At 38.3% G+C, this 27,531-nt stretch overlaps 1 protein-coding gene across 3 annotated transcripts; it reads right to left on the bottom strand.

Moving 5' to 3' along the window:
* Positions 1–4,985: 4,985 nt before the first annotated feature.
* Positions 4,986–27,451, bottom strand: ABHD18 (abhydrolase domain containing 18). Of its 3 annotated transcripts, XM_009895954.2 has the most exons (14): positions 27,346–27,451; positions 23,997–24,134; positions 23,172–23,280; positions 19,554–19,638; positions 18,381–18,481; positions 16,964–17,042; positions 16,790–16,874; positions 16,156–16,183; positions 13,777–13,915; positions 11,777–11,866; positions 10,965–11,066; positions 9,231–9,609; positions 7,039–7,201; positions 4,986–6,100 (listed from the first exon to the last, which is right to left on the bottom strand). In XM_009895954.2, exons 3-14 carry the CDS (start codon positions 23,261–23,263, stop codon positions 6,049–6,051), a joined length of 1,395 nt encoding a protein of 464 aa, XP_009894256.1. In that variant the 5' UTR covers positions 23,264–23,280; positions 23,997–24,134; positions 27,346–27,451; the 3' UTR covers positions 4,986–6,048. The 3 variants fall into 3 exon arrangements, with proteins under 3 accessions (XP_009894256.1, XP_054028597.1, XP_054028598.1); XM_054172622.1 differs by lacking the exons at positions 16,156–16,183; positions 16,790–16,874; positions 16,964–17,042; ... (3 more) ...; positions 23,997–24,134; positions 27,346–27,451 and adding an exon at positions 14,325–14,478; XM_054172623.1 differs by lacking the exons at positions 16,156–16,183; positions 16,790–16,874; positions 16,964–17,042; ... (3 more) ...; positions 23,997–24,134; positions 27,346–27,451 and adding an exon at positions 14,325–14,341 and having other exon boundaries at positions 13,777–13,920.
* Between the last annotated feature and the right edge of the window lie 80 nt (positions 27,452–27,531).

Below are 27,531 nucleotides of genomic sequence, written 5' to 3'. Positions count from 1 at the left end.
GTCCAAGTGGCAAGGGAGTCACACTTTATTTAAGCACTGTGACAGACTGCTACCTTCACCATCACACCACGTCTCCTCTACTTCTCTAAGTTTTGTCAAAGATCTCCCAGAAACCATCTTGCAACAAGTCATGTCCACACGTAGCCACACGTACCACACTTGCTAGATGCGTTAGGTTATACCTACACATCTGCCACTGCATTGTCCCAGCAGCATGAAATTAATCACCTCTTTCCCTCTTTGCAGCTTCCCAGTGCTCCCATAATTGTCCTTAAGACACTGTTTCCTATTCCCTGTGTTCAGTCTTTTGGCCCTATCTTAATCCCTTTCTTATAAGAGGTCTTCAAACACAAATGAACTAAGCAAATTCTTAGATAGGCTTTCATAAAGCTAGTAAAAAATTTTAAAGTAGTGTCACAAGTAGCCAAATTTCCAGTGTTCTGCAGCAGCAAAATATGCACTCTGTGGGTTGACATTATTCTCTGCAGGTTTGTGCTTTCATCAAAAAACCCCCAAACCAACAAAAGACCTCCCAGAAACCCACCAACCCCACACCACGGCTAACACCTCTTCTGACACCAAGGTATTTTAAGAATTATTCTGGAACAGATCAAAATAAGGAGACCATGTCCTGGAACACTACACACTTCAACTGTCCTAACCTAGAAAGGTGACTTGTGGACACCAAGTGCCATTTAGTCTGAGATCAGACCCAGGTCTACCTCAAAAGAGACACACACACACCCCACCCAGGGGCTTGCTGCTTTCCTCAAGCAGCATTTGCTTCTAAGCACTCTTCTGACAAAAAGTGACATACGTATTCTGTCTTTATTTCAAATTTATACCGAGAAAGGGGGGTGGAGGGGAAGTAGAATGATTAAAATTGAAGCAAATCTGTAAACTCTCAGAAGTATCTTCCTTTGCAAATAAGAACTCAATTTTTCTGAATGCAATACATTTACTAATCAAGGACATGCCAACTGCATTTTGCAGTGACAAAGTTAATGGAAATGGAGGAAAGCATTCTTAGCAACTAATTCTGACTATGGGGGGAGAAAAAAGACTTAAGGTTATGTTTCCATCTACACTCCTGAAAACAGAAGTATCAGTCACACTAATTATTTTAAACAATTTTCACATCTTTCATTTGTTTCCCCAAAACTGTGAAGTTGAGCAGAGGTTAGAGTGATATGAAAGTACAGAGGCCCTACCTAAGTCACTGGTAAGAGGGGGATTAGCCTCCTGTTTCCTCTTTTTTTTAACATCAGTGTTAGAAGATAAGGAAGCAGACATGCAGGCCACCCGGACTCAAGGAACACTGCAGTGCAGGAACATGAACAGACCAGGAAAAAAGCAGGAAATGGCTTAAGAGTTAACTAAGCGGGGGCAAAAATACACTAAAGGTGACCAGTAATGTGCCAGCTTGAGCAGTTTTGGTACATACTTGTTTTGCAAACTTTGTGGTAATAGAAGGCTTACTGTATAGTGCATTGCATAGACTGGGCCTGAAGGGTATACCAAAGGCTTTTACAGTTGCTAAACCCCATCCTTAACTCTGTCCACTTTGTATCATCCCTCTTTTTACATTCTGACAGGGCAGGGCAGCCTTCCTTGGCAGAACTCACAGCACTTTTTCCTGTAAGAGCACAGTATTTAAAATACTCATATTTGAGAAAGCAGCTGATCTATGCTATATGAAACCCAGATAATAACAATTGTTACAAGCTACTTTACATTTTAAAGCCTGTGTTTTATCTTGCATAGGAGCATCCAGGCGTACCAGGAAACACTGCAAATTACAGGATTGCATAACGTAATAGCATTTTACTCATGTCATAGCTTTTAATGAGGAATTACATACCAACTGACTATAGGAACCTCCTTTCAATACTGTATAACTTATCATTACAGCCAAGCTGACAGAGAACCTGACAGCTTAAGATAAAGAAACTTCTCTGCCCAACCAACCGTAATTAAGATCAACATTAAAAAAAAAGAGGCAATGCAAGATAGAAAGAATTCAGATAAATATATAAATAACTGTCTCAAAATGTCAGCAGCTACCAAACAAAAATAGCATTCCAAGGGTCCCAGGATTTTCACTTTCTAATCTACCATTTAAAGAATATCTGCATCCGAATTTCCAGTAGGAAAAAGCAACAAGACTCCATTCCTTCACATAATGGCATCTTTCTCACTTTCTAGAGCAATGGAAGTGATCTATCCTTGCTGAAAAACAACTGCTAAGCAGTCACTTTTGAGGGGAGTGTTTTTAGACTTGGGGAAAAGAAAACCTTACAGAAAGCTCCATTTGACAATGATCAGATGTGTTCTGCTCTAGCTGGTGATCAGGAAGAGAACACGTAAACTAAACACTAAAAGAAATTACCTAGGTTACTCATGGAAAACATATCAGACCTAACCTCTTACTCTGTCCTGAGCCTTTCCTTCCAAATGCTGACAAAAAACACTGCCCCTCCATTTGTCCTCTTTGTTTGTTGTCAGTTAACATGCAGAGGTGTTACCATGGCCTTCACTTTTCAGACAGCATAACTGAGCACCAAAATAAAATGGATTGAAGCTTGGTTGCTGGGTACATTTTGTAGGCATCAGAAAAACGGCTCCAATTCCACACACATTTCAAAGACACTTCTAGGTTGTGTTTGTTTGGGGTTTTTTTTTTGCATACAAACATCATTAAGACTCAAAGATGTACCTGCCAGTAACATTTACAGCTATCTGTTCAAAGCAGCCTTTCAACTAGCATGTGATATTCCCATTCATATGACTGAGGACGAAACAGCCTGCTCTCCTCCTGGCAGCAGCCATCCAAAACCCTGCCACCACCTCCCCACATTGCAAGAGCAACCATCATCAGCAAGGGTGATCTTTTTAATTACTGCTGGATGATCCTACAGCATGCTTTGAGCTTAGTGTGGTACAACACTCCCTTGATTGGAACACAGCAGTAAGCAGGAAGAAGTTGCACAGATCATGGACCCTTTTAAAAGTAAAAGGGATTTTAAATAAGTCCAGGAAATTCTAGCACAACAAAGCCACTGACAAAAAATAGTATAAAATTGGAATCACAATGGTATCTAATTAGATGACACAAGCTTACTTTCCTGAGTAGGTACCACATGCAGAGAAACATGAAAGCAGCATCACTGTTTGTTGTGTGAAGCTTTTATCTTGTGCTGTAGATTAACTACTCTCCTTTTGCTACAGCTCTAGCAGGAATGAAAAGGCTTACAGGATAATAGCGAGATGCATTCTGAATTCCTGTTAACCAGAAACAAAAAAAAAAACCTCACTTAACTGGGTTTTTTAGCATTTTTATTGGAAAACATTAAAACCAAAAAATTATCAAGGCCAGTTTTACAATCCATTTCAGGCATACAGAATGACTTCCGTGCTGTTTGGATTCAGTGCAGGAACCTTACCCCAGTATTTTTCTCATGCACTTGCTGGATTAAAATCACATTCTCATTTTACATTGAAATGGATTATTAATAACACTTTCTTAGGGTTCAACCTTAAAATCTATTTTAAAAAGTCAATTTTCCAAAGGTTAAAAATAGTTACACAGTAAGATTCCCCCCTTCTCAGATCACCTAGTAGCCTCCTGTGTCTGTTAAGTGGCAGGAAAAGACCACAGGGCTAATATTTCCCTTTTGTTATTCTAACCTGAGATGTTTCTTAAATACTTCTTACTGGGCTTTCATGTTTGGCAATGTTACTTGAGCTACACAGCAAAATATGATTTCTCATTCTGGTCCCAGACCAGTTTTTCACTACTTACCCCAAGATACACTCTCACAAACAGGAGTTGCATTGGTATAAATCTGCTTCTGTGAACAGTATGCCCTTTTGGCAAGTTAAACCTTGTTAATAATATCATCAGAACACTAACCTCAGGATGTCAAGTTCCCACCAGCTGTGTGATTCCTAGTATTGTGCGCTTTGAAAATATTTACTTTGGATGTTATACTTTGTAGGGTAGAGAAGTTGATTTTTGTGTGCTTACTCCCCGCCTTACAAAATCTGCCTTTTCTCTCTTCCATTTATTCAAGCCCTTTCCCTTGCCACCAGTTATCTGCCTTTCTCATCGCTGCAACAGAAACAGGACATAAAGCACACAAATACATTTAAGATGCAAGATCTAAGAAAAGCTGGTGAACAGCAGACAGTGCTCTTGTAAAACACTCAGCTGATGAATAAGCTTATAACACATCAGGCCCATAAATCTTTTAGTACAGCGTTCATACCTGCGACTTCAGTTTCTGAGCTTACTTACATCTCATTTCAAACCTCCCAACATTCCGTGTTTTACTCTACTTTAATGTGCTTGTCATTTCACATTTGCTCCCAATATATAGAAAGCAACAATGTCTAAAGAAATTACCAAAAAATCTCTTGAAACAAGCAATTTATTTCCCAACAGAATATCAGTAAATTTGTATGTCAAGTAATTTGGGTTATTACAAACTGTTGCACTTTCAGTTTTACCTGTGCTTATCTGCTTTCAAAGTGAACCATGATTTCTTAACTAGTCTTGTCTGCCTGACTGGAATTCAAGAGGATGTATTTATACAAGCTGAGTTTGGCTTGCTTCGTACTCTGCCTGTTAAAAACCATTATGCCAGCCATGGAGATCAATAAAGTGCTTGATCTGAAAGGTGTAGAAGTCACAAATCATGAGAAAAATCTAGATTTTTCTCTTTGTTTCTGTGTAACTCTGGTATTTACAATATTAAAATTAATACTGAAGTGTTTCAGTTTTCAACTTGCCTTTAAAAGAATCTCACAGGGGACTACCACAAAATAAGATGCAGAGAGATAATCATAGATACCTGATGGATGGCAACCTTTTCTCCTACTGCAATTTGTTGGCCTTTTTTTATTCCACAAGAGGTTAATGACAGACTTTGGATTTTGTTAAACATATTCCTTACCCTATTTGTTTAAATTTTGCATCCAATTAAAAAAAGTGTTGAAAAATAAGGAGCTGACCTAACTGTTTTGATAACCTTTAGTCTTACATAGATTTTTAATATCATACAGTGAAACAGTATTTTGCATATCAGCACTGAGTGCACTTTAAAAAGGACCTCTGTTGAAATAGTTCCAACAGGTCTTCATAGCACCATATAATCTGCTGTTGATTTAACTGCTTAGAATCAGACTTTTTGTGCCACTGCTTCTACAGAAAAATGATCACAGTTTTATTTCCTCTAGCATTCTAAAAGAAAGACCTACAGAAAAACCAGAAGAAAAAGTTAATGTTATCCAACTAAATGTATGTAAACAATTAACTACTAGACATTCCATTTTCCCTTATTCCAGCTTTGTGAAGCCAATCACTGAATTATTACATGACTCCTCTGGAATGGCACAGTTCAATTCAGCAGCAGAAAAAGTCTCATGGACACACTGAATGGAAATGCCTCTCCATCACTCTTCATTGAATTTTGGAAGTCTCTTTTTGTAAGATTTGATGCTGCCACTTCTGTCATAGCTCCTTTTTAACACGTACTAGAGAAAATCAGTGGCAAACACAAAAGGCCGAGTGCTGGCTAAGCTGTACGTAGGACAACACAATAGGAACAGCAAGGGGACAAGGATGCAAGAGGAAACCAAAGTACCCAGAACAAACCAGAAATACACTAAACACCAGAGTATCTCAGCCCTGCAGAAATATTACATTCTTTCAGTACTTAGATTGAGCTGTTGTCAACTGATAAGACAATTCAGAATTTATTCAGAATTAAAGGAATACACCATGTGTTTGAACAGGAAGGAGATGAACCATCCATGCGCTAACAAATGATGCCATTGCTTTTTCACAGGTAAAGCTGAAGGAAGCGTGTCAGAATGGCATGTGGTTGAAATGACAGCAATGCTGGTACTTCACCATGTTTGGCAATTGTTACTTACAACGAAGTCACTGACCATCTACTCAGTGCTGCAAGACACTTTGTTTTCCAAATACGAGTTCCAGTAAGTGGAAATACAAATGAGAGCAGTTTGAATTCAGTAGGAAGGTTTTTAAACGGCGTATTTCTGAAGGAAGCGGTCAAAGGCGTCATAAATAGCTTGCCTACAACAAGTAAAACAGAAAATAATTTGTACAGTTTGGGAAGGGACAGACATAAGTGGCTAATTTCCATGCATGTACAAAGCCACCATCACAATTTCAAAACAGCATCCAATAAAAATGTGATATTAGGTAGTCTTTTCTCCTCTATCTATTTCTAGGAACTCTCACTTCGTGCCAATAATGTGTTTCAGTTCAGGAATGAGTGAGACTGTTTCCTGACTTTTATGTGCATGTGTTAATGGATTAAGAGTTTTCTATTCAAATGTGTCAGGAAATAGGTCAAAGAGATGCAGAATTTACAGTTTTTGAGCAACTGTCATAAAATAAGGCTGAAGTTTTAAATAGCAATAGCTAGTGGTTAGCATCCCTTGACCCAGTATACTGCTACTCCTTTTTGATAGCACTTCCTAAAGGGGATATACTGTCATAACTAATCCTTTATCTCTCAAAATTAACAGCACAAGTATTCCATTTTCTAAAACTAAGCAACTGCATTGATATAACTGATTTATATAACTGCCTCCAGAAAGTCAATGCCTAGACAAGAATTCATGCAAGTACTAGGCATTTGCAGTCAAATTTGTATTTTAATTCTCAGAACACAACATCTGCAAAACAAAAATAGCTGTGTGATACAACATCAGCAGTCACTGCCTAAAACCTATTCCCTAGTATCCAGTGAATTAACTAAATAAAAGCTTTTATAGGAGAACTCTTGTCATTGGCTTACTGAGCTTGCATGACAAGCTGTCATGCACCTCATCTTTGCTCATAAAACAGAAGTGCTGACATTCTCAGATCCAATAACTTGTTCTTCAAAGCAGTATTTGGTATTTGTTGATTTAGAGTAACTATAGACTTGCTTTAGAAGAAAAATTATGTCTCTACATTGGGGTTTCAGGCTCTCAGCTATTTTTCAGTGCTCCTGTTCACCTTACCTAAAGAGTCCTTGTTTGAAGAGGTAGGCACTGACATGACCTCCATCCAGATACCTGATTTCACATCCAGGCCAGATTTCCTGAAGACTGCGCACCCCAGTTCGAGGAATATAGGCATCCTCCTTAGCTTGTACAACTATGATCAAACTTGGGTCAACTGGAACTAAAGGAAAACAAATTAATTCATTGAAGGTAAGTAATAGCAAAACATCAGCTGACATTTCTGTTGTAAAAATGCTCCCTACTTCTAAAAAAATTAAAATTATTCTAAGCTTTAATAACATTGCATTTTCTGAAGCTTACAGCAGAATTTATCCAGTTTTGGTGTCACAGTAGTAGAGTCATCAGTAGAAAAACAAACTAATCCCCTTCCCTCTCTTAAAGCAGAAAACTTCACAAGTCTTTGAGGAATGATAGAATTGCCTTTCCTCTTATCAACAGAACTCTGCAGCATTCAGGTCAGGTGTCTGAGATCTCTTTTTTCAGTGAAAAGAAATAGAAAATATCTGAAATTCAATAGAGCAGAAGCTACAATTTTATTTTTTTCTTTAAGGAGAGGGAAAAAACAACTTTTCATGTAAGAAGTCAAAGTGCACAAGCTTACTTTCTTTTCCATCTTCTATATGATTTGATTACAAAATAAAAATTCCAACATCTTGTGGTATGTATTTATTACTCATAACTAGACTTGTGCCAGGCACAGAAATAACACCAATATGATGCTGAATACAGAAGAGTTCTCTCTTCACAAAGAATGCATGTGGTACGGCAAAGAGTGACCAGTCAAGGTGTTTGACAATGGGTTGTCACAAACAATTTAAAACCTCTCATTTTGTATGTACTAGACTAGGTACAGAGGGTCTGTAATGCAAAGACAGATTCTAGTCTTCCATTCAATTTTCCAGGATGGCTGAAGGTTAGGCAGATTTTCTGAAGGTCTACTCCAAGGATACCCTGGCAGAGGATGCAATGTCTCCCAGGGCATGAAGAGACCTGGGAGACAAATGACACGAAGGACTAGATCTCTTTGACAAGTGCATTAGGATCACAGATCCTCTTAAGTTTCAAGAAAGGTCAATGCTTTAGCTAAGTGATAACTGGATAAGTGTCCAGATAAACAAGAGTGTCTGTACTTAGAATAAAGTGTACAGGGTTTATTTTCTCTGTGCTGAAATAACTTCTAAAACATTAAAGAAAGCAGTTCACTGGTGTTTGTCACAAAACATCCCTGGCTAGCAGCGATGTGGGCCACTGGCCAAGTCAATAAAGCTATGTTAGTGCAGAAACATTTGCCAGTGGAGCAGTGAATGGCAGAATGAAAAGATGCGGTGGCACAAGGTCTCAGTATCAAGAATGTTTTGACATTCAAAGACAAGTCTGTCATAAATCTGACTGAAGCCAAATTATGTTCTAGGACACGTTGAGAGCCCTCTGTGGGTATGTGCACAGTTGAACTGTGTTGTCTGAGTGGACTGACACAGAAAAAATTTCAAACCTCCACTCCAGAAAAAAAAAACTTTCAATCCCTAGGAAGAAATTAGTTCTTTACCTTGCCTGCAAGTGAGTCTTTGAAAGATTTGTCCTGGACACCAAGAAACCCACGTTCATCAGATTTAAATGTCACTGGTCCCTCTGTATGCCATGGTTGTCTTGGGCAATATTATATTCACCAGACTGCATTGTCCCAGGAGGACCTCTGTGCATTTTCATTATCACACTTGCCTTAAAAGTATCATTCAAGCTTGGTTCTCAGCTACGTAGGCTACTTTCTACCTGAAGTCAAGATCAGATTTTTACTTTACGAGATTTACTTGAATCTGCTTGGAAAAAATCTTATTAGCAGATTAATTACATCTACTTGTTACCCTATTACACACTTTGTTCTTTTAAATAATACAAACTTGCACTAGCTCACATCTGAAAATATCCATAGCAAGGCAGAGAAAAAATAAGCAAAGATGCTGAAAGGTAACTTTTTTATCCACTTTCTCATTAGCTCGAGATTAAGAAGAAACAGAAACACCGTTGGGAAATGGAGTGGTGGAGATGCTACTGAAAAACATTTGGGGTGTTTTCATATTTCAGCTAGGGTACCAGGAGGTTTACACAATGGAGAGTGAAGAAAATACCTTTCCTTCCATCTAATTTTATCCAATTTTCCAAACTTCAGACTAAAACAAACAAACACATACCTGAGAAGTTAGCTACATGGGTACACTCATCCATTACTCCTTTCATGAACCTTAAGGATTCTCTCTGCAAAGTGTCATTCTTTCTTCCTTTATTTATCCAGTGTCCTTGTGGGCTGGTGAAATTGTTATTGATATTGCTACTGGTTGAAAATGTTTGATTTATGCACTGCATTTTAGGAGCTTCTTGTATTAGGAGTCTTTCTGATGAGGCACTTAGAGTACTTTTATTTGTGGCAAAGCTGTGAACAGCTTCTTTAGATACAATCTTGTTTGAGGAATCAAGGTCAAACAATCTGGAAGTCATGTCCACATCCTCCAGACTGTCCACACTCTCAGGGAAGTTTTTAACAAAGTCTTGTCCCATCTTGAAAGAATCTGTCTAAAGAAAGGCAACATGGCATTTATCAAGGGTTTCTCCTTTAAACCAGTTGGCTGATCTTAGTTGTAGGATCAACTCAATATTAAAAAAGAACAAGAAAGGTTAAGATACAAACAAACATCACTCCCTGCTCACAGTATTTGTTATTTTCAGCCTGCATGTCACTCAGTAAAGTCCTGATCATAATAACCTCTTGGTAATTTCATTCTACATTTCTGTCAGCTTAAAAAATGCAGGAAGTACTTAGGTATAGTAGCTTATGACACAAATGTTGGGGTTTAATTGTAAATTAAACTTCTACTTTGTAATTGCAATTGTTTAAGCTTGCATTTTTGGGCAATAAACATATGTAACAAGGTCTAATTATTAGGCTCAGAACTGAAAAAATCTACCATTTCAAACTACTAGGAGGAAACAAACAGAACATCTTGAAATGTTTAATTATTTCATCTGCTCTGTTCCTGGAGTGTATTAGACTCAAAAATGGCAAGTGCCTAAGTAACTAACTCTACCTCAGCCCTCTTCTCCTGTTGTCAGCTATTTTAAAAGGACTGTCACAAAGCCTCTTAGGAAAAAGGTAATTTATTAGAATTGTCTAAAGACACTGTTAAAACATGTAAGCAATTCTCAAGAAGCTTTCATTCCAATCTAGAAGAGTGATAGGCAACAAAATTCCTCTTGGGAAGAGCCTCTCAACCCTAGGCAAAAAGAGTGAAGAAGAAAGCAAAAAAACCCCAATGTGCAGACAATGAATTATATTTTGTAAGAAGTGAGAAGCTAACTACAGAAGTTCTACCTCATGTGTATCCCAACTGCCTGTTCAATGAAAGTCTAAAGCTGAAGGAGGGCTGGCACCACACAGAAGAACACAAATAGGGAGACCTAGCACTCTGAACACACTAGAGAACTTAATGTTGCTATACATTAAAAATATTCCACAGCACTGAATGTTTAGAAGCAATTGCTTCAAAGAGCAATAAATCGTGTTTTGTATTTGCACATCAGGCTATTGATTTTCCAGACTAGAAAGCCAGTTACTGGGAAATATTACCTTCAGTTTCAGTGGTTTCATTGAGTGCATTTTATGTTGCATTCATTTGAATTCATTTTACGTGATCATGGAAAAAAACTTGTAGCAAGGGCTATCCTTAACACAGATTATACAACCAAAATATTAGCTTCTGCTTTTCAGAAGGTTTTCCTTCAAAGGTTAAATTTATCAAAAGCATAAGGAAACAGACAAATATGTTTTGGATAACAACTGGCTACTTTTATTGGAAGCTAAAAGAAGTTATGGTATTTGTTAGATTTGCACTTGTAAATATTTGCAAATAGGGAAAGTAAACTATACTTACTCCACAGTATTCCAGCATTTGAATGATTTCTTCTTCATAAACAGTTTGTGTAAAATACTGTTTCTCTAGCTCTCTCCAGTTCACTGCCTTGCTCAACACACCCTGAGATGATAAACACAAGCATCCAGTACACAAGTAAAGCCCACAGATGATTCTCAAGTAATGCTATACAGAGAAAAAATTATCTGTTCCTCTCTTGACTCCGTTTATCCCCATAGAATTCTGCTCAAGTTTCCAGATAACCTTTAGAAACTATTGGAATCAAAGTATAAGCACATATTGGAACACAGGATATGGAAGTCTACCTCCCTTTAAAAACCAAATACACAAAACCAAAAAGAAAATAACAAGGCAGCAGAAAATTGTCCCACTTGGGGTTTAGATGCATCTAGGCGAGGTTAAACCCACGATGGGTATCAAAGACAGTCAAGTCATTCATCTACTCTGGCACCAGGGTACCCCTCATGACAGTAGCAGCATTATCAGCCCACTACTCAAGCCAGGCTTTGAGCAGAGGCAAGCATATTTTCATGGCTTGGTTCCTCGTCTTCTCGCATCCAAACCAAGACTCTAATCACTGTCCCACAAACCAGCCCCCGCCCCTAATTTGGTACACAACCCACCGAATTAGCTCAGAGCTACCTTCCTCTTGTACGCCTGAGCAGGAAGGGTGGGTTTTGCCACTAGTCACTAATAGAGGTTGAAGGGTGATGAAGTTGCCTAATTGAAAAGGTGGCCATGGCCAACCCAACCCTTTTAACTTAAACACTTGATTACATTCTAGTATATTAGCAAAATTGCATGTTAATTACCGTAGTGAAGACAGCAGAAGCTGTTGACCAGGAAAGACAGGGTATCAATGGCAATGGTTTAGGCCAGTTTGTCACTGCCAGTGAAGCCATCTAGAATCAAAGGCACTTATTACTTATTTTGATACTGAATTCACAATATGGCAAAAAGAACAGTCTCACCTTGTTTATATAGTATCAAAGAAATGTGCAGTGCCAATGCAGCTGACTGTGGCAGCTGGATATACTTTCACTTATTTAGAAGATACAGTCTATTCTTCAGTGATTTCCCCCCAAAATAAACATCACTCTGGACAGCATGAATTTTTGCTATAAAAATGTCCAATGAAATATTTATTTTGACCTTTTAGTTGTTTCAAGCCATGAAAAACATCTATAAAGCCTTTTCATCAAGCTCCTGCAAACTTACTTCAAGGCAAAAGGAAAGCAATCTATGAGAAGGACTACTTAAAATTCTAGACTTTTAAAATTTGTATAACTGGGGAAAAATGTGGAGGAGTAATTCAGCACATTATGTGGATTCTTTTGCTGTCCTTTGAAATTTAAATTACTATTTTACATGAGTTCTCAGAAGACATTTTTGTGAATGTTCTGTGTGTCACAGAACAAAAAAGAGCAAAGAAGCTCAACATACAGAGGTCCCCTATGTGGTATGTTTTTGATAGGTTTTATCTCACTGCTTTAAAGAAAAAAACAGTGTAAAACCCTTAATGCAAAAATAACCCCATGTCTGTGCCAGGTGTTCTAATAAATGCATTTATACACCTGAACTCTTAATGAAAAGTTACAAAAACATCTATGTTCTGACAGCCAGATTTCTTTCTTCTTAGTTCCAGCTCTCCTCATCGGGACGACTGAATTAATGCTCCCTAACTTCTGTTTTAAAACACATGCCATGGATGATCTACACCAAATATGCTTTATTTCCCTGGTTTTAAATTCTGTCAGAAGTCACTCAGGACTAACCAAACATGTATTTTTCCTGGACTAAGGAAAAAAACCCCGCCAGATCTTGCCTCCTCCTATAGTCACGCTGTATACAACCATAGGTATAGGTTACAGTTACCCTCATTGCATTTGCTCAGCATCTGAAGTGTCCTGCACAGATAGGGGTGCATACACCTGTTTGAGAATTCCAATCCAATGTACAAGTAAGACAGGGAAGACACATTTAACACTGAAGCTGTTGTTTCAGCAGGGTGATGTTTATGTAAATCAAAGGTGCTTTGTACAGTTGGAGTTATAAAGTTGTGTTTTGGGGGAAAATAGTTTTCCTTTCAATAGACACTACAATTACCAACATTCTTTACCTAGCTCTTAACAAACCAACAAAGACCAGTAAAACAGAGGTATGCTGTCTTAATAAGCTTTGTACCTCCTTCTCACAGATCAATGATTATGTGGAGAGACACAAGCAGAAATAATTTAACTGTGTATGAGCCTTTCAAGCGTCTTACTAATAAACTGCTGGGTTAGTTCAAATATGTACAGTGTCATACACAAAATGCTATCCACTCCACCACAGAAATATTCTCTAATCAGTACCAATGATCCTGGAAAAAGAAGTTAAGAAAAGAAATAACACTAAAGTCACCTCAATTATAACATGCCTAGAGGAGGAAGCATTTCACACACTGCATTAAAACACAAAAGCTTAAGCAGGAAAAAAGGAGAGTTAGCAATCGACCAGTATAGGCCTTTCAGAAAATATTTCTCTCCTGGTCCTTGTGAAAAAAACCAAACACATCATTATGTGTGAAGTTCATATTCTTACTAAGCCTGTCAGATGGCTGACAAAGGGCTCTATGATTTGCCAGTACTTAGAGGATTATACCAATCCAGCACCACAGAACGTGAGAATTGCCAACAATTTCTCATGACTCTAAATGTTTACTTTGAAGTACTTCTGAGAGGAACGCTGTAAACCAAATCATTTCTGTGTGCCAAACAATCAAATGAGAAGTTAAAACAAAAATTATTGAACGGAAAACAGAAAAGCTTACATGTCCTCCCATGGATATTCCAGTCATCCCTAGTGGTCCATAGCCTTCTCTCTCTAGCCAGTGCAGAAGAGCTGCAGATTCTAGAACAAGAGCTCCTCCCATCACAAACAGGTCCGAGACATTTTTTAAACATGACCGTCTTTTCTCCCCGGAAAAGGAAAATACAGAATTTATTTTCTGAGATTACATTTTTACACTTCTCATCATTCTATACATACTATTACACAAAGCCTATGAGAATCCCAGAGAATTTTGGAGCTGAAATTTCCTGTGGATTCAACAGGAGAATAGAGTGAGTCCAGATTCTCTGGCAGTCGTATATTTCCATCGAAATGAGCACTAGCAATAGCCACCTGCTAAGCTCTAACATAATATCACTAGCAGCCTGGTCTTCTAGAAACAGATACTACCAACACTAGAACCTCATTAGTAGTAACCTTCTGTCCTGTAAAGTTATAATGGATCTTTCAGAAATAGAACCAAAATGCTACAATCCTAGACAGATGCTATTTGCAGAAACAATCCTTTTTCCTTGTTTTCTTATTTACCTGGTTTACATCATTGAAAAATTGCACACAACATTTGAAGAGCAATCAGTATGTCAGCTTTGGAAGCACTCAGCAGTGTCACTCTGAGACTGAAATTGTAAAGTGGGAAATTTGTCACGGTACTGAGAAATTCATGGAATGTACTGCAAAGCATTAAAACATAGCTTTCAACTTTTACAAAATTATTATTATTACTCTTATTTCTTCTATTTGGCTGAATCATCAGGAGGAGTCTAAAAAGTAGGGGGAAAATAAGGAAAGTATTTTACAGAGTATTGAATACACCTATAATTCATGGGACTTTGTATTTTCAGTGTCACAGTCAGGTTACCACAGGCTACAGACCTCTTGTGCCAGCGTAGTCACATTTGAGACACTCTGAAGCACAAGGACAAAGCTTACTGTGCATGCCCCAGGAGAAATGAACAGAAGTGCTGCAGATCAGTATTTATAGGCTAATGTAATTCTTTCCTACAGCTTTGTTATGAGATTCCTCAGCCCTCTCCAGCTGCTCTATTTGTTAAACACTTGTACTAGCACATGAACTAAGACCACTGCTGCTGCTTTGTAACCTTGTTGTTGAGGAGTAACAATTACTGGTTGTGGTATGAGAGTTTTCAAGAACCCTTTTCTACAGCATGCAGCTACTCAGCTGTCAAGCCAGGCAACTGAAAACAGAGTTGGAAATACCCTTGCCAAAATGTTTAATTTATTCTTCTGCACTGGATCCTCAATAACTGGAAAAAAAGAAAGCCACCAATGGATGTATTCCAGCAGAGACTCACTCACATAGTTTTGCATAGCCTTACACTTCTAATGCAATCAAAAAAAAAACTTATTTAAGCAGTTTTCCTATCAACCCCAATTTTACAATTACCTTAGTTGGTAAATGTAACACACTTCCCTCAAAAACATGGCTCTTAGGTCGAAATAAATAGGCATAATAAATTCAGCATCTCTTCTGAAAAAAGAGAAGCTATTTTTTAATTTAATTTCCTTAAGAGTAATATCTTTATGGTTTTGGATTTAGGAAACCCAGTACTGAAATTTAAATAAAATCTAGAAGATCCTATAAATATAGAATGGACAAAGAAATTATCTGCTATGTGTCTTCTACTCATATGAAACATCCAAGATAGATTTAAAAAGGATTGAAATACCAACTCTGATTTGCACTTTAAGAAATCCTGGTAGGCTAAAACCACAGCTTTGCCTCAGACCCATATCCTGTTGAATTTTCTGTTTATACTCCAGTGGTTCAGAAAATGTGAAAAGCAAAAAGCCAGGACTGGCTAATTAGGCTTCCAAATTTATGAAACCTGAGCAAATACTATAAAATACTGAATATTGGATAGTTTCCACTGACTAACAAACAAGCAACACTACATTTATTTAGCTGTCTGACTTTGCTCCTCTTAAAATACATTAGAAAAAGCAAAATCTTAGCAAATGTAACAGCAAAATATGCTCTCTGAGCAAAGATTATTCACAGCTGACAGAAATACACTTGCAGCATTTGTACATGCAGCTGTGAAAACAGGAAAATATTCTGATACCACCTTGCACTCACACTCATCTCACTCTATATTGCAAGCTCATCTTATGTAAGGTTTCCTGATCACTGTGCTCTCAACACAAAAAATGACAAAGCAGCCTAGCAAAGGGTAGAAGATTTGATATTAACAGGTTACAAGTGGTCCATGTTTGAGGGGTTTTTTTTCCCTTTATTTAATAAACTATCAAATCTTATGCTACTTTGAGCTTCTTGGGGCAGGGTGGAAAAGGTGTTTTGAAAAAAAAGAGTACTCATGAATGGAACAGTGATACTTACAATTGATCCTTAGGTTTTCTAGAGCCATGTAGGACACTGGAGTTAAAGAAAGTAAAAAAACCAAACCAATCCTATATAAAACTGGTAATTTAAAGCTAAATAAAGCAAAATAAATCACAAACATAAACAGCACATTAATTAAAAATGTAAACTTCATTCTCAAAAGTTTAACTGGAACTAAAGTTAAGTGAAGTTTGACTGCACAGCTTGCAGTGTAAGATTTTACTTTTGTCAGGTATATGGGTAGGAAAAAGCTGTAACCAGAGATACCATTTAGTCAAACAGGGTAAGAATGTTATAGAAGTTACTAAAGAGTTGATGACGGGACAGAACGTAACTTCATATCAGTATCATATCATATCAGTACTTTGATCAGTACAGACTCATATTGGAGCTTTTATTCTAATAACTACGGTGAGAAGCTGTAGAAGACATTTTCAGAACAACCAGAAAGGCAATACTTGGTGTAAAAGGAGCATAGCTGTGTTTTATGCAACAGTCACACTTTCCTTCTATCCACTGCAAAACCCAACGGGAATTAATCCACAAAGCAGGAACTACACCAGTGTGAAAGGTCTTCTACCTTCTGGAGAGAATATTAGGAATAAGAATTTTGCTTTCCACAAAAGGATATAGTAGGGATTTTCTAGCAACAGGGATGCCATGCAGGCTTCTTTTATCATTGGGCGTGCCATTAATGTGCGTCTCCTCCAGAAGTGCTAGAGATAAGATGTAGAAAAACACATGAAGATAAAATCTGATTCTTTCATTTCTTGATAACAAACAATTTTGTATTTTACATACTCACATGATCTCCAGTGCCTGCTAAATGAATGCACACAGGTCTGTGCTTGCTATTCCATCTTCTGGGTATGATGAACTGAAATCTATGAGAAACAAACACCTATTTTAGCCAAGTAAGTACAACTCTTACAAGCTGTGCCAGAGAAACCAATCGAAGAAAAAAGACAGAATAAAGTATTTTCGTAACCCATGCAGGCTAACTGCCAGCAATTCAGCAATACTGTTTTACATAAACACATCCAGCAAAGAGAGGAACCCAAAAGTAGGACAGAATACATGCCAAGCAGGAAAAGGAGCCAAGATGAAAGATCATGTTCCTAAAAAAGACCACTACTTCATCATCACAATTTAGATTTTGCAGAGTGGAGAAATGGAACTTCAGATGAAGAACAGCCTAAACAAGTAAAACTAGCTCTCCTAGGCAGCATTGCTACTTTTCTCCTGAGGGCACAACAGCTGAAACAGAAGACTAGGATGAGCAATTTCATTATTTTTTTGTTTAAAAATTCAAAAACCTCAACGTAGTTTCATACAAACCATGAGAGTATTCTATACAACCTGCATAAACCACTTCACGTCTTCTGCTGCTACTCAAGTCATTTACAGTCTAACTACTGAAATAACTCACTTGTGAGGCACTAATATTTTTCCCCACAAGATGGAGCAGTGTTACCTACAACAGTACATCTGGGAAAAAATACAGAAGATCTTAAGGGAGATTTGTGGTGCATTTCCAAACTGTAACTATACTGACCAATGTAACAATTACAAACTGTAACACAACACAGATAAGGAGACAATCACTATACTCGATTCTCCACTGTGGTACTAATGCTCTAACTAGTGAAGTGGTGAAAGAGAACTGGTATTTTGACTACCAAACCTTTCCATTCTTTAGTGTTGTATGTTTGAATACACATAAATACATTAAGACATAATATTGATCAAATTGGCAATGCCAATATCAATCTAAGCTGACAACATTTTGTGATTAAAGTTATTAAACAAAGCTTGGGGGGGGAATCCATCATGAAAGGTTAGTTCTAAATGAAAAGCATCAAGAAATTAAGTTGTCTTTACAAACTGACTCCTCAACTGTGGATGTTTCTTTTGGCCTGCTAATAAGAAACTCCCTACTTCAGTACTTATCCAATATGTTTGTATTCAATGCAAATAGAAAGCTGGAATGGCTCCTTCAAATACAATATAACATGCTACTTTCATATAAACAGCTTCTCTTGCTATGTACAAACCAAACAACCACTGTCCTGGCTATAGTATCTCTCATTTCAAGCATCTTGCTCATTTGGGAAAAAAAAACCCAACCATTAAAAATTAAATCAAATAAAACTACTTATAGACCATTCTTACTTCCCTGCAGTAGCAGTTTCAGAAAGGAAATACTATTTGGTTTCTCTTACCTTGCCACAAGAGATTCAACTGGCAGGATACCTGGGACACAATGAGCCAACGGGGAAAGGAAGTGGCCTTCAAGGATTTTACAGTCAGATTGCTGCTCAACCTACAGTGAGAACAGGATGAGAGCAACGTATTTCCTATCAGTGCTCTGAAAGCCAGTGTCTTGAAGTAGAAGAATTTGTTATAGGATAAAAATGTACTGAAAAAGACCCCAAAGCTGAAGGCTATTTTAAATAGGGGGATACACATCATCAGCACAGTTACAACATTTGTTTCAAGTTTTGCTTTTATTAAATAACCTGCTAAAGGAATCGAAGTGTAATGCTGTCACACTTTAAGTAACTTCTGTAGCACATGCCAAGTTTTGAACATTTTTAAGCCTTCTCTTAGCCATTTTTTTAGAGCTGACAACCCACTCCCCAACTACTGTATTACTGGGGAAAAAACTAAACCAGTATCTGTACAGCCACTGCTTTGTTCTTTTTCATTCCCCACTAGCAGCCAAAATTACTGTTCATTTGCCCATCCCTGCCAACTGCACTTCATACTTTTGCCATTGCCTCCTAATTCTATCCACAGTAGCTCAATTAAAAGGAAAAAAAACAATCACATGAGCAAACTGTTCTTTAGCTTGTCATAGAACTGACCACCACTGTTTATTTCTGACTCACTATTCACATCTACTAGATTGAAGTCTTCAGGCCAAGGATTACTTTTACCTGCACACCTCACTTGGAACCACAGATTCTCCTTTTCCAGTCAGGAGCATTTGAGAACTCATACTACATTGATTTCTTTTGCCTCTACAGCTTCACTTCCTCTTCTCTCACAGACAAGTTCTAATGTCTTTGTCTTGATACAGAGCAACTAGGAACACTAGTGAAGTCAGGTAACGCCATGTGTCAGAAAACTGGTGATCAGCAAATGCTGAGTTGAGTATTGTCAGAGGTGTGTTAACCACCCTGTCTCTATGTACTCCCTAATTCCAGTCCTCAGTTGCCAACCCCAGCAGCAAGTGCTGCTGTGATGTCAGACATCAGGAAAATGGGAGATTTACACAACAGCATGATTTAATTCCTCTATCCTATAATAGCAGCCTGGTAAGAAGCAAGTTGACCACCTTTACCTACCATCAGGAAAGTGTATTTAGTTAAACTGCATCATCTCTTAAGTACCTTGTCAATGAACACCGGGTAGTCTTTGGAAACCAGCGTCTGGCATTTTTCCCTGTTTCCAATAATCTTTCTGAATTCAAATATTCTGTTGAAAGGAAAGAAGTAGAGAAGATTCAACTTTTAATCTAAAACAAGAGAGAAGATTCTTTTAATATATATGAAATTTCAGGAGCTGACGTAAGCCACAAAGTAAATAAAAGTTATGAAGCCATCTTTGTATTTACAGATTAATCAGGCTACCAAGAGAATGTTTTCAAGTGTTGTTTTTTTTAAAAGCTGCTAGCAGCACTTAGGGAAGTTCAGGAATGACACAAACTGGAGGGTGAGGTTAACTGCTGGAAGGCAGGGCTACTATTCATAATGACCTGGATACGCTGGAGCAACATGTCAGCAAATATCCTAGAGCTCAACAATAAAACTGCAAAATCTTGTACCTAGGACAGAAGAGCCCCACACAAGGTGGGCTGGAACACCCCAGACAGGTAGCAGCTCTGCAGGAAATGGCATGGAGTTTCTGGTGGACAGCAAACTGGAGTTAGCAATGTACCCTTGCAGCTAGGAAGACCAGAGGCATACCCTATGCATTTTGAATGAGGTAAAGGAAAAGGAATTTGAATTGCCTCAGAAACAAAAGGCTAAGGGACGAACCCAGATGCTTACTTCTGACACTTAACTGGGCTGCAGAGTCTTAACAAAGACGACTCTCCTGAGAAGTATTCAGTTAGAGAACAAGAGGCAACAGTTGTCTGTTTCAATATAAGAAATTCCCTTTGGAACATAGTGAAAGGTTTTTTTCACAGTGGCAGTGATTAACCACCAGAAAAAAAAGTTGTCCAGGGAAATCATTGATAATCTCCATTCTCAAAGGACTTTCAAACTCAAATGGATGAAGTGCCAAGTGACTTGAATCAATTAAGAAGTCAGCTTTGTTTTGGATAGGGATTTGGACTGGATGCCCTCAAGATGGTCTTCTCAACCTTAAAGGCCCTGTGCTAAGAATAACTTGCTCATTCTTATGGTTTCCTAACCAACTAAACCAGCAGACTTGGGTGGAAAGTGCAAAATAGTAGTATAATAGGAATGACCTGTTGACCTTCCCAACACTAGAGAAAAAAAACAAACCAAAAGGACAGGAAGAAAATACACTTTAACATCGTAACAAAAATAGCTATACTACACAGCCTTTGCTTTTCCTATAAAGGACAGCAAAATAAGAAAATAAGAATATAAGAAAATAAGAATATAAGAAAATAAGAATATAAGAAAATAAGAATATAAGAAAATAAGAATATAAGAAAATAAGAATATAAGAAAATAAGAATATAAGAAAATAAGAATATAAGAAAATAAGAATATAAGAAAATAAGAATATAAGAAAATAAGAATATAAGAAAATAAGAATATAAGAAAATAAGAATATAAGAAAATAAGAATATAAGAAAATAAGAATATAAGAAAATAAGAATATAAGAAAATAAGAATATAAGAAAATAAGAATATAAGAAAATAAGAATATAAGAAAATAAGAATATAAGAAAATAAGAATATAAGAAAATAAGAATATAAGAAAATAAGAATATAAGAAAATAAGAATATAAGAAAATAAGAATATAAGAAAATAAGAATATAAGAAAATAAGAATATAAGAAAATAAGAATATAAGAAAATAAGAATATAAGAAAATAAGAATATAAGAAAATAAGAATATAAGAAAATAAGAATATAAGAAAATAAGAATATAAGAAAATAAGAATATAAGAAAATAAGAATATAAGAAAATAAGAAATTAGTCCAAAGGGTAAGCTAAATGAAGAGATGTTTTGCTTGACAAGAAAACCTCCAAAACCACTGCACTTATGTATTGCATTTGTAATTAGAGAAGGATCATGAAGGCCAAATCTTGCATGTGCTGAGGAATTTCAGCTCTTGCTAGTGAGTCAAAGCTAAAGCATTAGGATATCAACAGTCATCACATGGAGGGTGTGCTCATAAAACCTAGATGACAACTAGGCAGACAAGTGTGCAGTATCAGTTAATGCTTCCAGTGTAAAATATTCAGTAATTCCTTTTAATGAAGCTTCACAGTGACAAGTTTAAAAACAAACAAAAAAAAGATGATGCTGACAGTTTCTGGTATGACAGAGCATGTACACTAGGAAGTTGTACTCCCTCCTCTCAATAGCCTGTGTGGGGAGTCAGGAGAAAGTAGCACTTTTCCTTCTTCATCCAGGTGCAGACAGGCTGCTGGGGAAACAGCTCTTCTTCCCATTCAAAGGCAATGCAGAGAACAAATTCTTCTTCCACTTTTCACATGAGCAAGCCTGCCTCATGTTTCCCCCACAGCTTCTGCTCTCCTGTGAGAGGATTTTTTCCTCACTATGAAAAAGGAAGAGTCATAGCTGCTACATTATTACTACCAGCAGTGCTTCTTCATTGCTGTTCAACACTAGTGGGATTATAAACCCCATGCAAGAGGTTAAAACCTTGCCTAGTATTGCAACAGTTAGCAGCAGAATTAGTGAGAAGCTCCCCAGAAGCAGTTTTGTTGAGAGACATAGGGATGGAGCAGCGAAGCTTTATCATGTGCTACCAAGAACTTAATAGTTTCTAAGAGAAGGTTTTGGGAACATAAAAATGTCACACCTCAGATACACAGACAGGTAACAGAATACAGAAATGCTACAACCAAAAGAAAAAACCCATGGGTTTTTTGCTTATATCAACAAAAGCAAACCAGCATCCAAAAAAGTCAGCACCCTCGTTTTGCAGCCAAGTTGGCTACTTCAGCAGAAAACTCTCTGAAGAAAAAGACATCCAAGGCAATTCAAGTGCCACCTCAAGAGATGTTTCACTTGGACTTAAAAACAAAAAACAACCCCCAACATGACTCCACTGCCATCCACAGTGAATAAGATTTTATTTCAGTGTTGCTTAAAAAGAAATTCTTTATTGATTTTCAAATACATCAGTTAGCTTAAGCGCAGATTTGTCATTGCCTACTCAAATGCTACATGATACAGAATATATAGATAGTCAGTCAATTTTTTAAACTTAAGAAATGCAAGAGCTCAATTTCCAGGTGTTAATAATAACTAATAGAAGTCAGAAAATATTTTAAAATTAAGAGGTATTAGCATTTCTTACTTTCAAGACATCTAAAAAGAAAGAGTTTACTACTTCGGGCTATGAAACTTCGGATTACATCTTACACTTTGAAAACTCATCATTATTAAAGAGTTACAAAAAGCTTGCAAAATCCTCTTTAAGCAGAACAATTCCTCTGAAAAATTCAGAAAGCTGTGTTTTTAGAAAACACTTTCAAAGATGCTGCTTGAAATATGTTATCATATAGGCATAAGTGGAAAATGTGACTAGACAGAAATTTTCTCAAGAAGAGCCTCTTTAAACACAAACATTTAGCAAATCCCCTTAAGACTTCTTTTAAACCCAGTTTCTCTCCTGATATGGAAACACATGACTTCCTGAACAAAACACATTTTAACACATTTGGGTTTTTTTACATAGATGACAGTAACAATTGTTGGTACTTCAAGGGTTGGTTTGGGTTTTTTTTCCCCTTTCAAGTACTGTTTATGCTGTTACTTTTTAACAAGTCACCTTTTCAGATCCTCTGGCTTTCCCCATCCTCTGATGAAAAGTTTAGTGAGGAGCAGCTTCCTGTAAAAGACATCTAGTTTACTTACACCCATTAGCAGCAAACTGACATCTAGGAAAAAAAAGAGGTAAAAACAAGGAGGTTAAAAGGGTTAACTTGAGAGGCAAGTTCATCAATTGTAACACAGAGTAGGTTCTTATTCTGATATCCCAAGGAAGCTAACTTCAACATTCAGGTTAGTTCTCCCCATTTTAAGCAAAATACAAAGGTAGTTAACACCAATTCCAGCTTTTTTAGGAGAATGGAAATTAGGAGCAGGAATTTAACATGCCTAATACAGCTAGAACTTTATTGCATAATTGATGACAAGCCAACTGAAGAGGCACAAAACTACATCTTGTTTACTTGAATAAGTAACACAAAGCGGCATTGATCTCTGTCCTCTCAATATAATTGTGATGGCAAAAACTTTTCAGTCAAGGAAAGCTTGAAACAATATATAGTTTTAAACAGCCAGAAAACTGGATCTCTAGCTACACAATTACTTCTGCATAAAAGAAAAAGAAAGAAAAGTAGCTCCAGTCACTGATGAAGAGAAAGCTTATTTTTGTAAGCCTGTCTTCATTGGTATCCTAATCCTAACCCTTATTTTATCAATTCCTTTCTTATGGCTTTGAAAATGATGCTCCCACTCCCTCCAGGGAAGAAGTCATGCCACAAAATCCTTACCAATGTCATCTCTCTTCCAGCAAATACACTAGCTCAAATATAACAAAAGCCAACAAGATTTTAAGCAAACTGAATATTATTTTCAAAGCAATACTTACTGAAGTGAGCAGGGAGCCACTGCTGTGCTCTTCCAATCAGGAAGAAAGTAAAAAAAATTAGGAAAATGTAGCTCAAATCTGGTTTCTCAGTCAGCAGATTATTCAGTTAGGAAAAAAAGGTCCAGGATCTGTGTACACCTAAGAAAACAATAGATTTAATAACCAATTACTTTGTTAGGCAGTTTGTTTTCCTTATTTTCTAGTATTTCCAGATCTTTCCATACTAAGTGGTCTAAATAGCTTCATCACACTCCAAAATAGTTGCAGTGGAGCCTCTACAGGATGCAGGGGAAGCTTCCAGCAGCTTCTCATAGAAGCCACCTCTGTAGCCCCCCCACTACCCACACCTTGTTATGCAAACCCAATACAACAATATTATTTAACTCATGGATTTGGGTTTTGTGCTTTTTTGCTGGGTTTGGAGTGGGGCTTTTTAGGTTTTTATTTATTTTAATACAAAATTCATTTTATCTGTCACTCTTAAAATACGTTTATCTGAATATAACAAGTTAAAATTATGGTCAGATTAATAAATGCATTCCTTTGCACCTCTAAAAAGCCAGTAATTAAAAATCAATATACAGAAAAAGAAAAATGCTTTAACACCTGGAGTAAGTTAGTATCAACACAGAACTTATAGACAACTTAAGGCACTTGAACACTAAAACAAGCATCCTAGAAAGCCACAATGGTTCTACATTCAGCCACTGCAGGGCAGAAATAAACACCTGAAATCACCAGAAAGCCAGAGTGGGGGACCTTCTATTTTTAAAACAGTAGAAACCAGTAGTTTCTGCTCCACCAGTTCCAAACAGCTGACTATAATCTAGTTTTTCTGATTCACCTCTGCTTGCTCTACTAGATTCACAGCCTCCACACAAGTATTTTCCTTGTCCACTCTGGAGTTACCCCACTGGGGATGCTGCTGGGGTATCTGAGGAGAAGTGTTTCCCAGCCTATGCAATGTTTGTCCTCCTCTGGTGCAGGGGGACAATTTGGTATTTTCCTGTTGTTAGAAGTGAACTGGGTGGCGGGGACAGGGACAGCAATGCAGAGTGGACCCTGTGGCTAGGAGGGCAGTTCAGAGTGAGTAAACACAATAGTTAAATCCATGCTATCAAAAATATACTAAAACTAGATCTACACTTTCAAAGTCAGGCTGCTTCCCAGTAATTATGAAAAGAGTGCTTCATGACTGTTTTCATGCCTAACCAAAGAGCCCTGCATGGTTTTCCTGGTTGGTGGCTGTTTTGGTGGGGTTTTGTTGTTTATTTGTTTGTTTGTTTTTGTTTTTTAATACTGCACAAAATGAAAGTCAAATAGGAAAGAAAACATGAAGATGTCGATTTTGCTGCGAGTTTGCAGGGCAGCATGATGAGCTCTCTTCATTGCACCGAGGGAGTGCCAAAACAAGTTTGCAGACGAGCACATTACATTTAAATGCAACATCGACTGAGGTAAAAGGGTTGTGTCATCTGGTATTCCATTTCATTGACTGAATAAGAACTCTAATGTAACTCAGGATTTTTCAATAAATCAGACTCAATATTAAACCACTACTGAAAAGAGTACAGGAAACACTAAAACAAACAAAGAAAATATTCTGAATATGTGAAGCATGTTGTAGAGAACTTCTCAGAAATATCGCCAAGATAAAACAGGCATCATCTTCCCTTTTTGTTTACCTTAGTAACAGAAGGGCTGGACATGCTTCTGTCACTGCCCATCAATGTCTACATGGAAAGACAACTGCCAATAGTTTTACTGTCAGAAAAGGTAAATCCAACTGTTTGAGGCTGAAGTTTCACAACTTCACAGTAGGAGTACAGAGCGTATTTTCGCAGTAAGAGTTTGAACATGAGAAAAGAATCAGCAGAGACTGTTTTGGAATGCAACTGGATTTCCACCATTTAACGCCACATCACAGCCCCTCTGTAAGGCAGGACCCTTGGAAGCAGTGACCCAGTAAAGACACTTCATAGCTACAAAGCAGTACCTGTGTTATGAATATTCAATGAGTGTATTACTAACATGGTAAGCTTTACATAATTGTAACAAAGGCACATTAAGAAGTAAAAACTCCTTACATTTTAAAACAGTATTTTCCAGAGAAGACAAGGACACTTAGAGATAAATTATAACTAGATTCTTATTCTAGGAAGAGTCTTGCTTTGCTTTCAGAACCATCATTCTGCAAGCCTTTCTGGTGTGTACACTTATTTCACAGAAACAGACACAAAAACTGATCCGAAATCCTACATAAAGGTCTGCTATTCCTTTTTTTAACCAGTGCACACAGCTCCAGTTACAAGAAAAACACCACTGCGAAGTACATAAAGACTGTATTAAAGACCCAGACTACTGCTTCTATACATGAATATGAAACAGCTAACTTGCTGGTTGGGTTCAAATTCCCACTTGCTCAAGTTCTTGCTTTTTGCTAAGCTCTGCTGAACCAAGTGATTTGCCAGTTTGCTGGTATCAGTATCTGCTGCACCAGCTGATTTGCTAATCTGCTGGTATTACCACCAAGAAGTCAACCCGAAAAAGCCAAGGTACATCTATTTTAGAAGGCTGACTCCTTCATTTCCGTGCCTTTTTTTTCCCAGTCTCCCTTCCAATTAATGGAAGAATAAGATTTTTCTTCCCCCCTCCAGTGGAAGAAAGACGTTTTAAAAACACCAAAACAAAAGGAGTCACAAGACATAAACAAGCCCCACAACAATTTCATACACAGAGGATCCTGCAGATAAACAATGGGGCCTAAGCCGGCAGCGGCCGCCGAGCGGCTGCCCACCTGCCTCTCCTCTCCTCGTTATCTCGGGCTATCGGCGGGCGGGGAGCCTAGCCCGAGCCTGTGCGTGGTTCAAAGTGCAAGGCTGGACAGACGATGCCTTTCCGACCCAAACTGCAGGTGCCCCCCGCAGTCTCACGGGTTGCTTGCGGAAGCCCCACTACTCAAACCGTTGCGTCCTCGGCCCGCCCCGAATAGGACCCAGGTGATCCCCTAAGCAGCTGCGATAAAGGGCGGGGGAAGCGCCCACAGGCCCGTTAATGCCCCGCGGCGAGACGGGGACAGGGACTCCCGCACCTCTCAGCCCGTGGGGCCCCACCGGACACCCAGTCCAAACCCACGCTCCGTAACACGGATTGGTAGCCCGCCGTGGGGCGAAGTTGCCTCACCGGTAACATGACCGGAGTCGGGCACGGTCGCGAAGAAAGTGCCTCAGTGGGGCACAGCCCATCGTCCCTCTTAGCTGGGGGCCTCGGGAAGACCGCTCGCCGGGCTGGCAGCTGGCGGGCAGCCCCTTTCCCATCCCCTCCCGTCCGCCCCACGAAGGTCACTCACCAACGGCCCGGGCCGGCCGGTGCTGAGGTTCCACATGGGCGGGAAAGGACGGAGAGAGGAGGGCGTGACCAGCCCGCGCGCGGGCGGGCGCACGTACGCAGCCACCCGGCTGGAACAGGCTCTGCCCGCGCACGCGTGACCGCCCCGCCCCCTTTTCGCTCTCGGCCGCGCGGCGGTTGGCGGCAG

The sequence above is a fragment of the Dryobates pubescens genome, chromosome 24, assembly GCF_014839835.1.
Source record: "Dryobates pubescens isolate bDryPub1 chromosome 24, bDryPub1.pri, whole genome shotgun sequence".
NCBI classification, from domain to species: Eukaryota; Metazoa; Chordata; class Aves; order Piciformes; family Picidae; genus Dryobates; species Dryobates pubescens.
Note: the sequence above shows the minus strand (reverse complement) of the source record. Positions and strands in the feature narration are given on the sequence as shown.

Bases quoted from the DNA above. Each gene is read 5' to 3' on its own strand.
- ABHD18 (XM_009895954.2), bottom strand. From the start codon at position 23,263: ATGGGTGTAAGTAAACTAGATGTCTTTTACAGGAAGCTGCTCCTCACT. The intron at 11,867-13,776 runs GTAAGCTTTTCT...CTTTGATTCTAG, and splicing joins GAATATCCATGGGAGGACAT to ATGGCTTCACTGGCAGTGAC. The intron at 11,067-11,776 runs GTAATTAACATG...TTATCATCTCAG, and splicing joins CTTCTGCTGTCTTCACTACG to GGTGTGTTGAGCAAGGCAGT.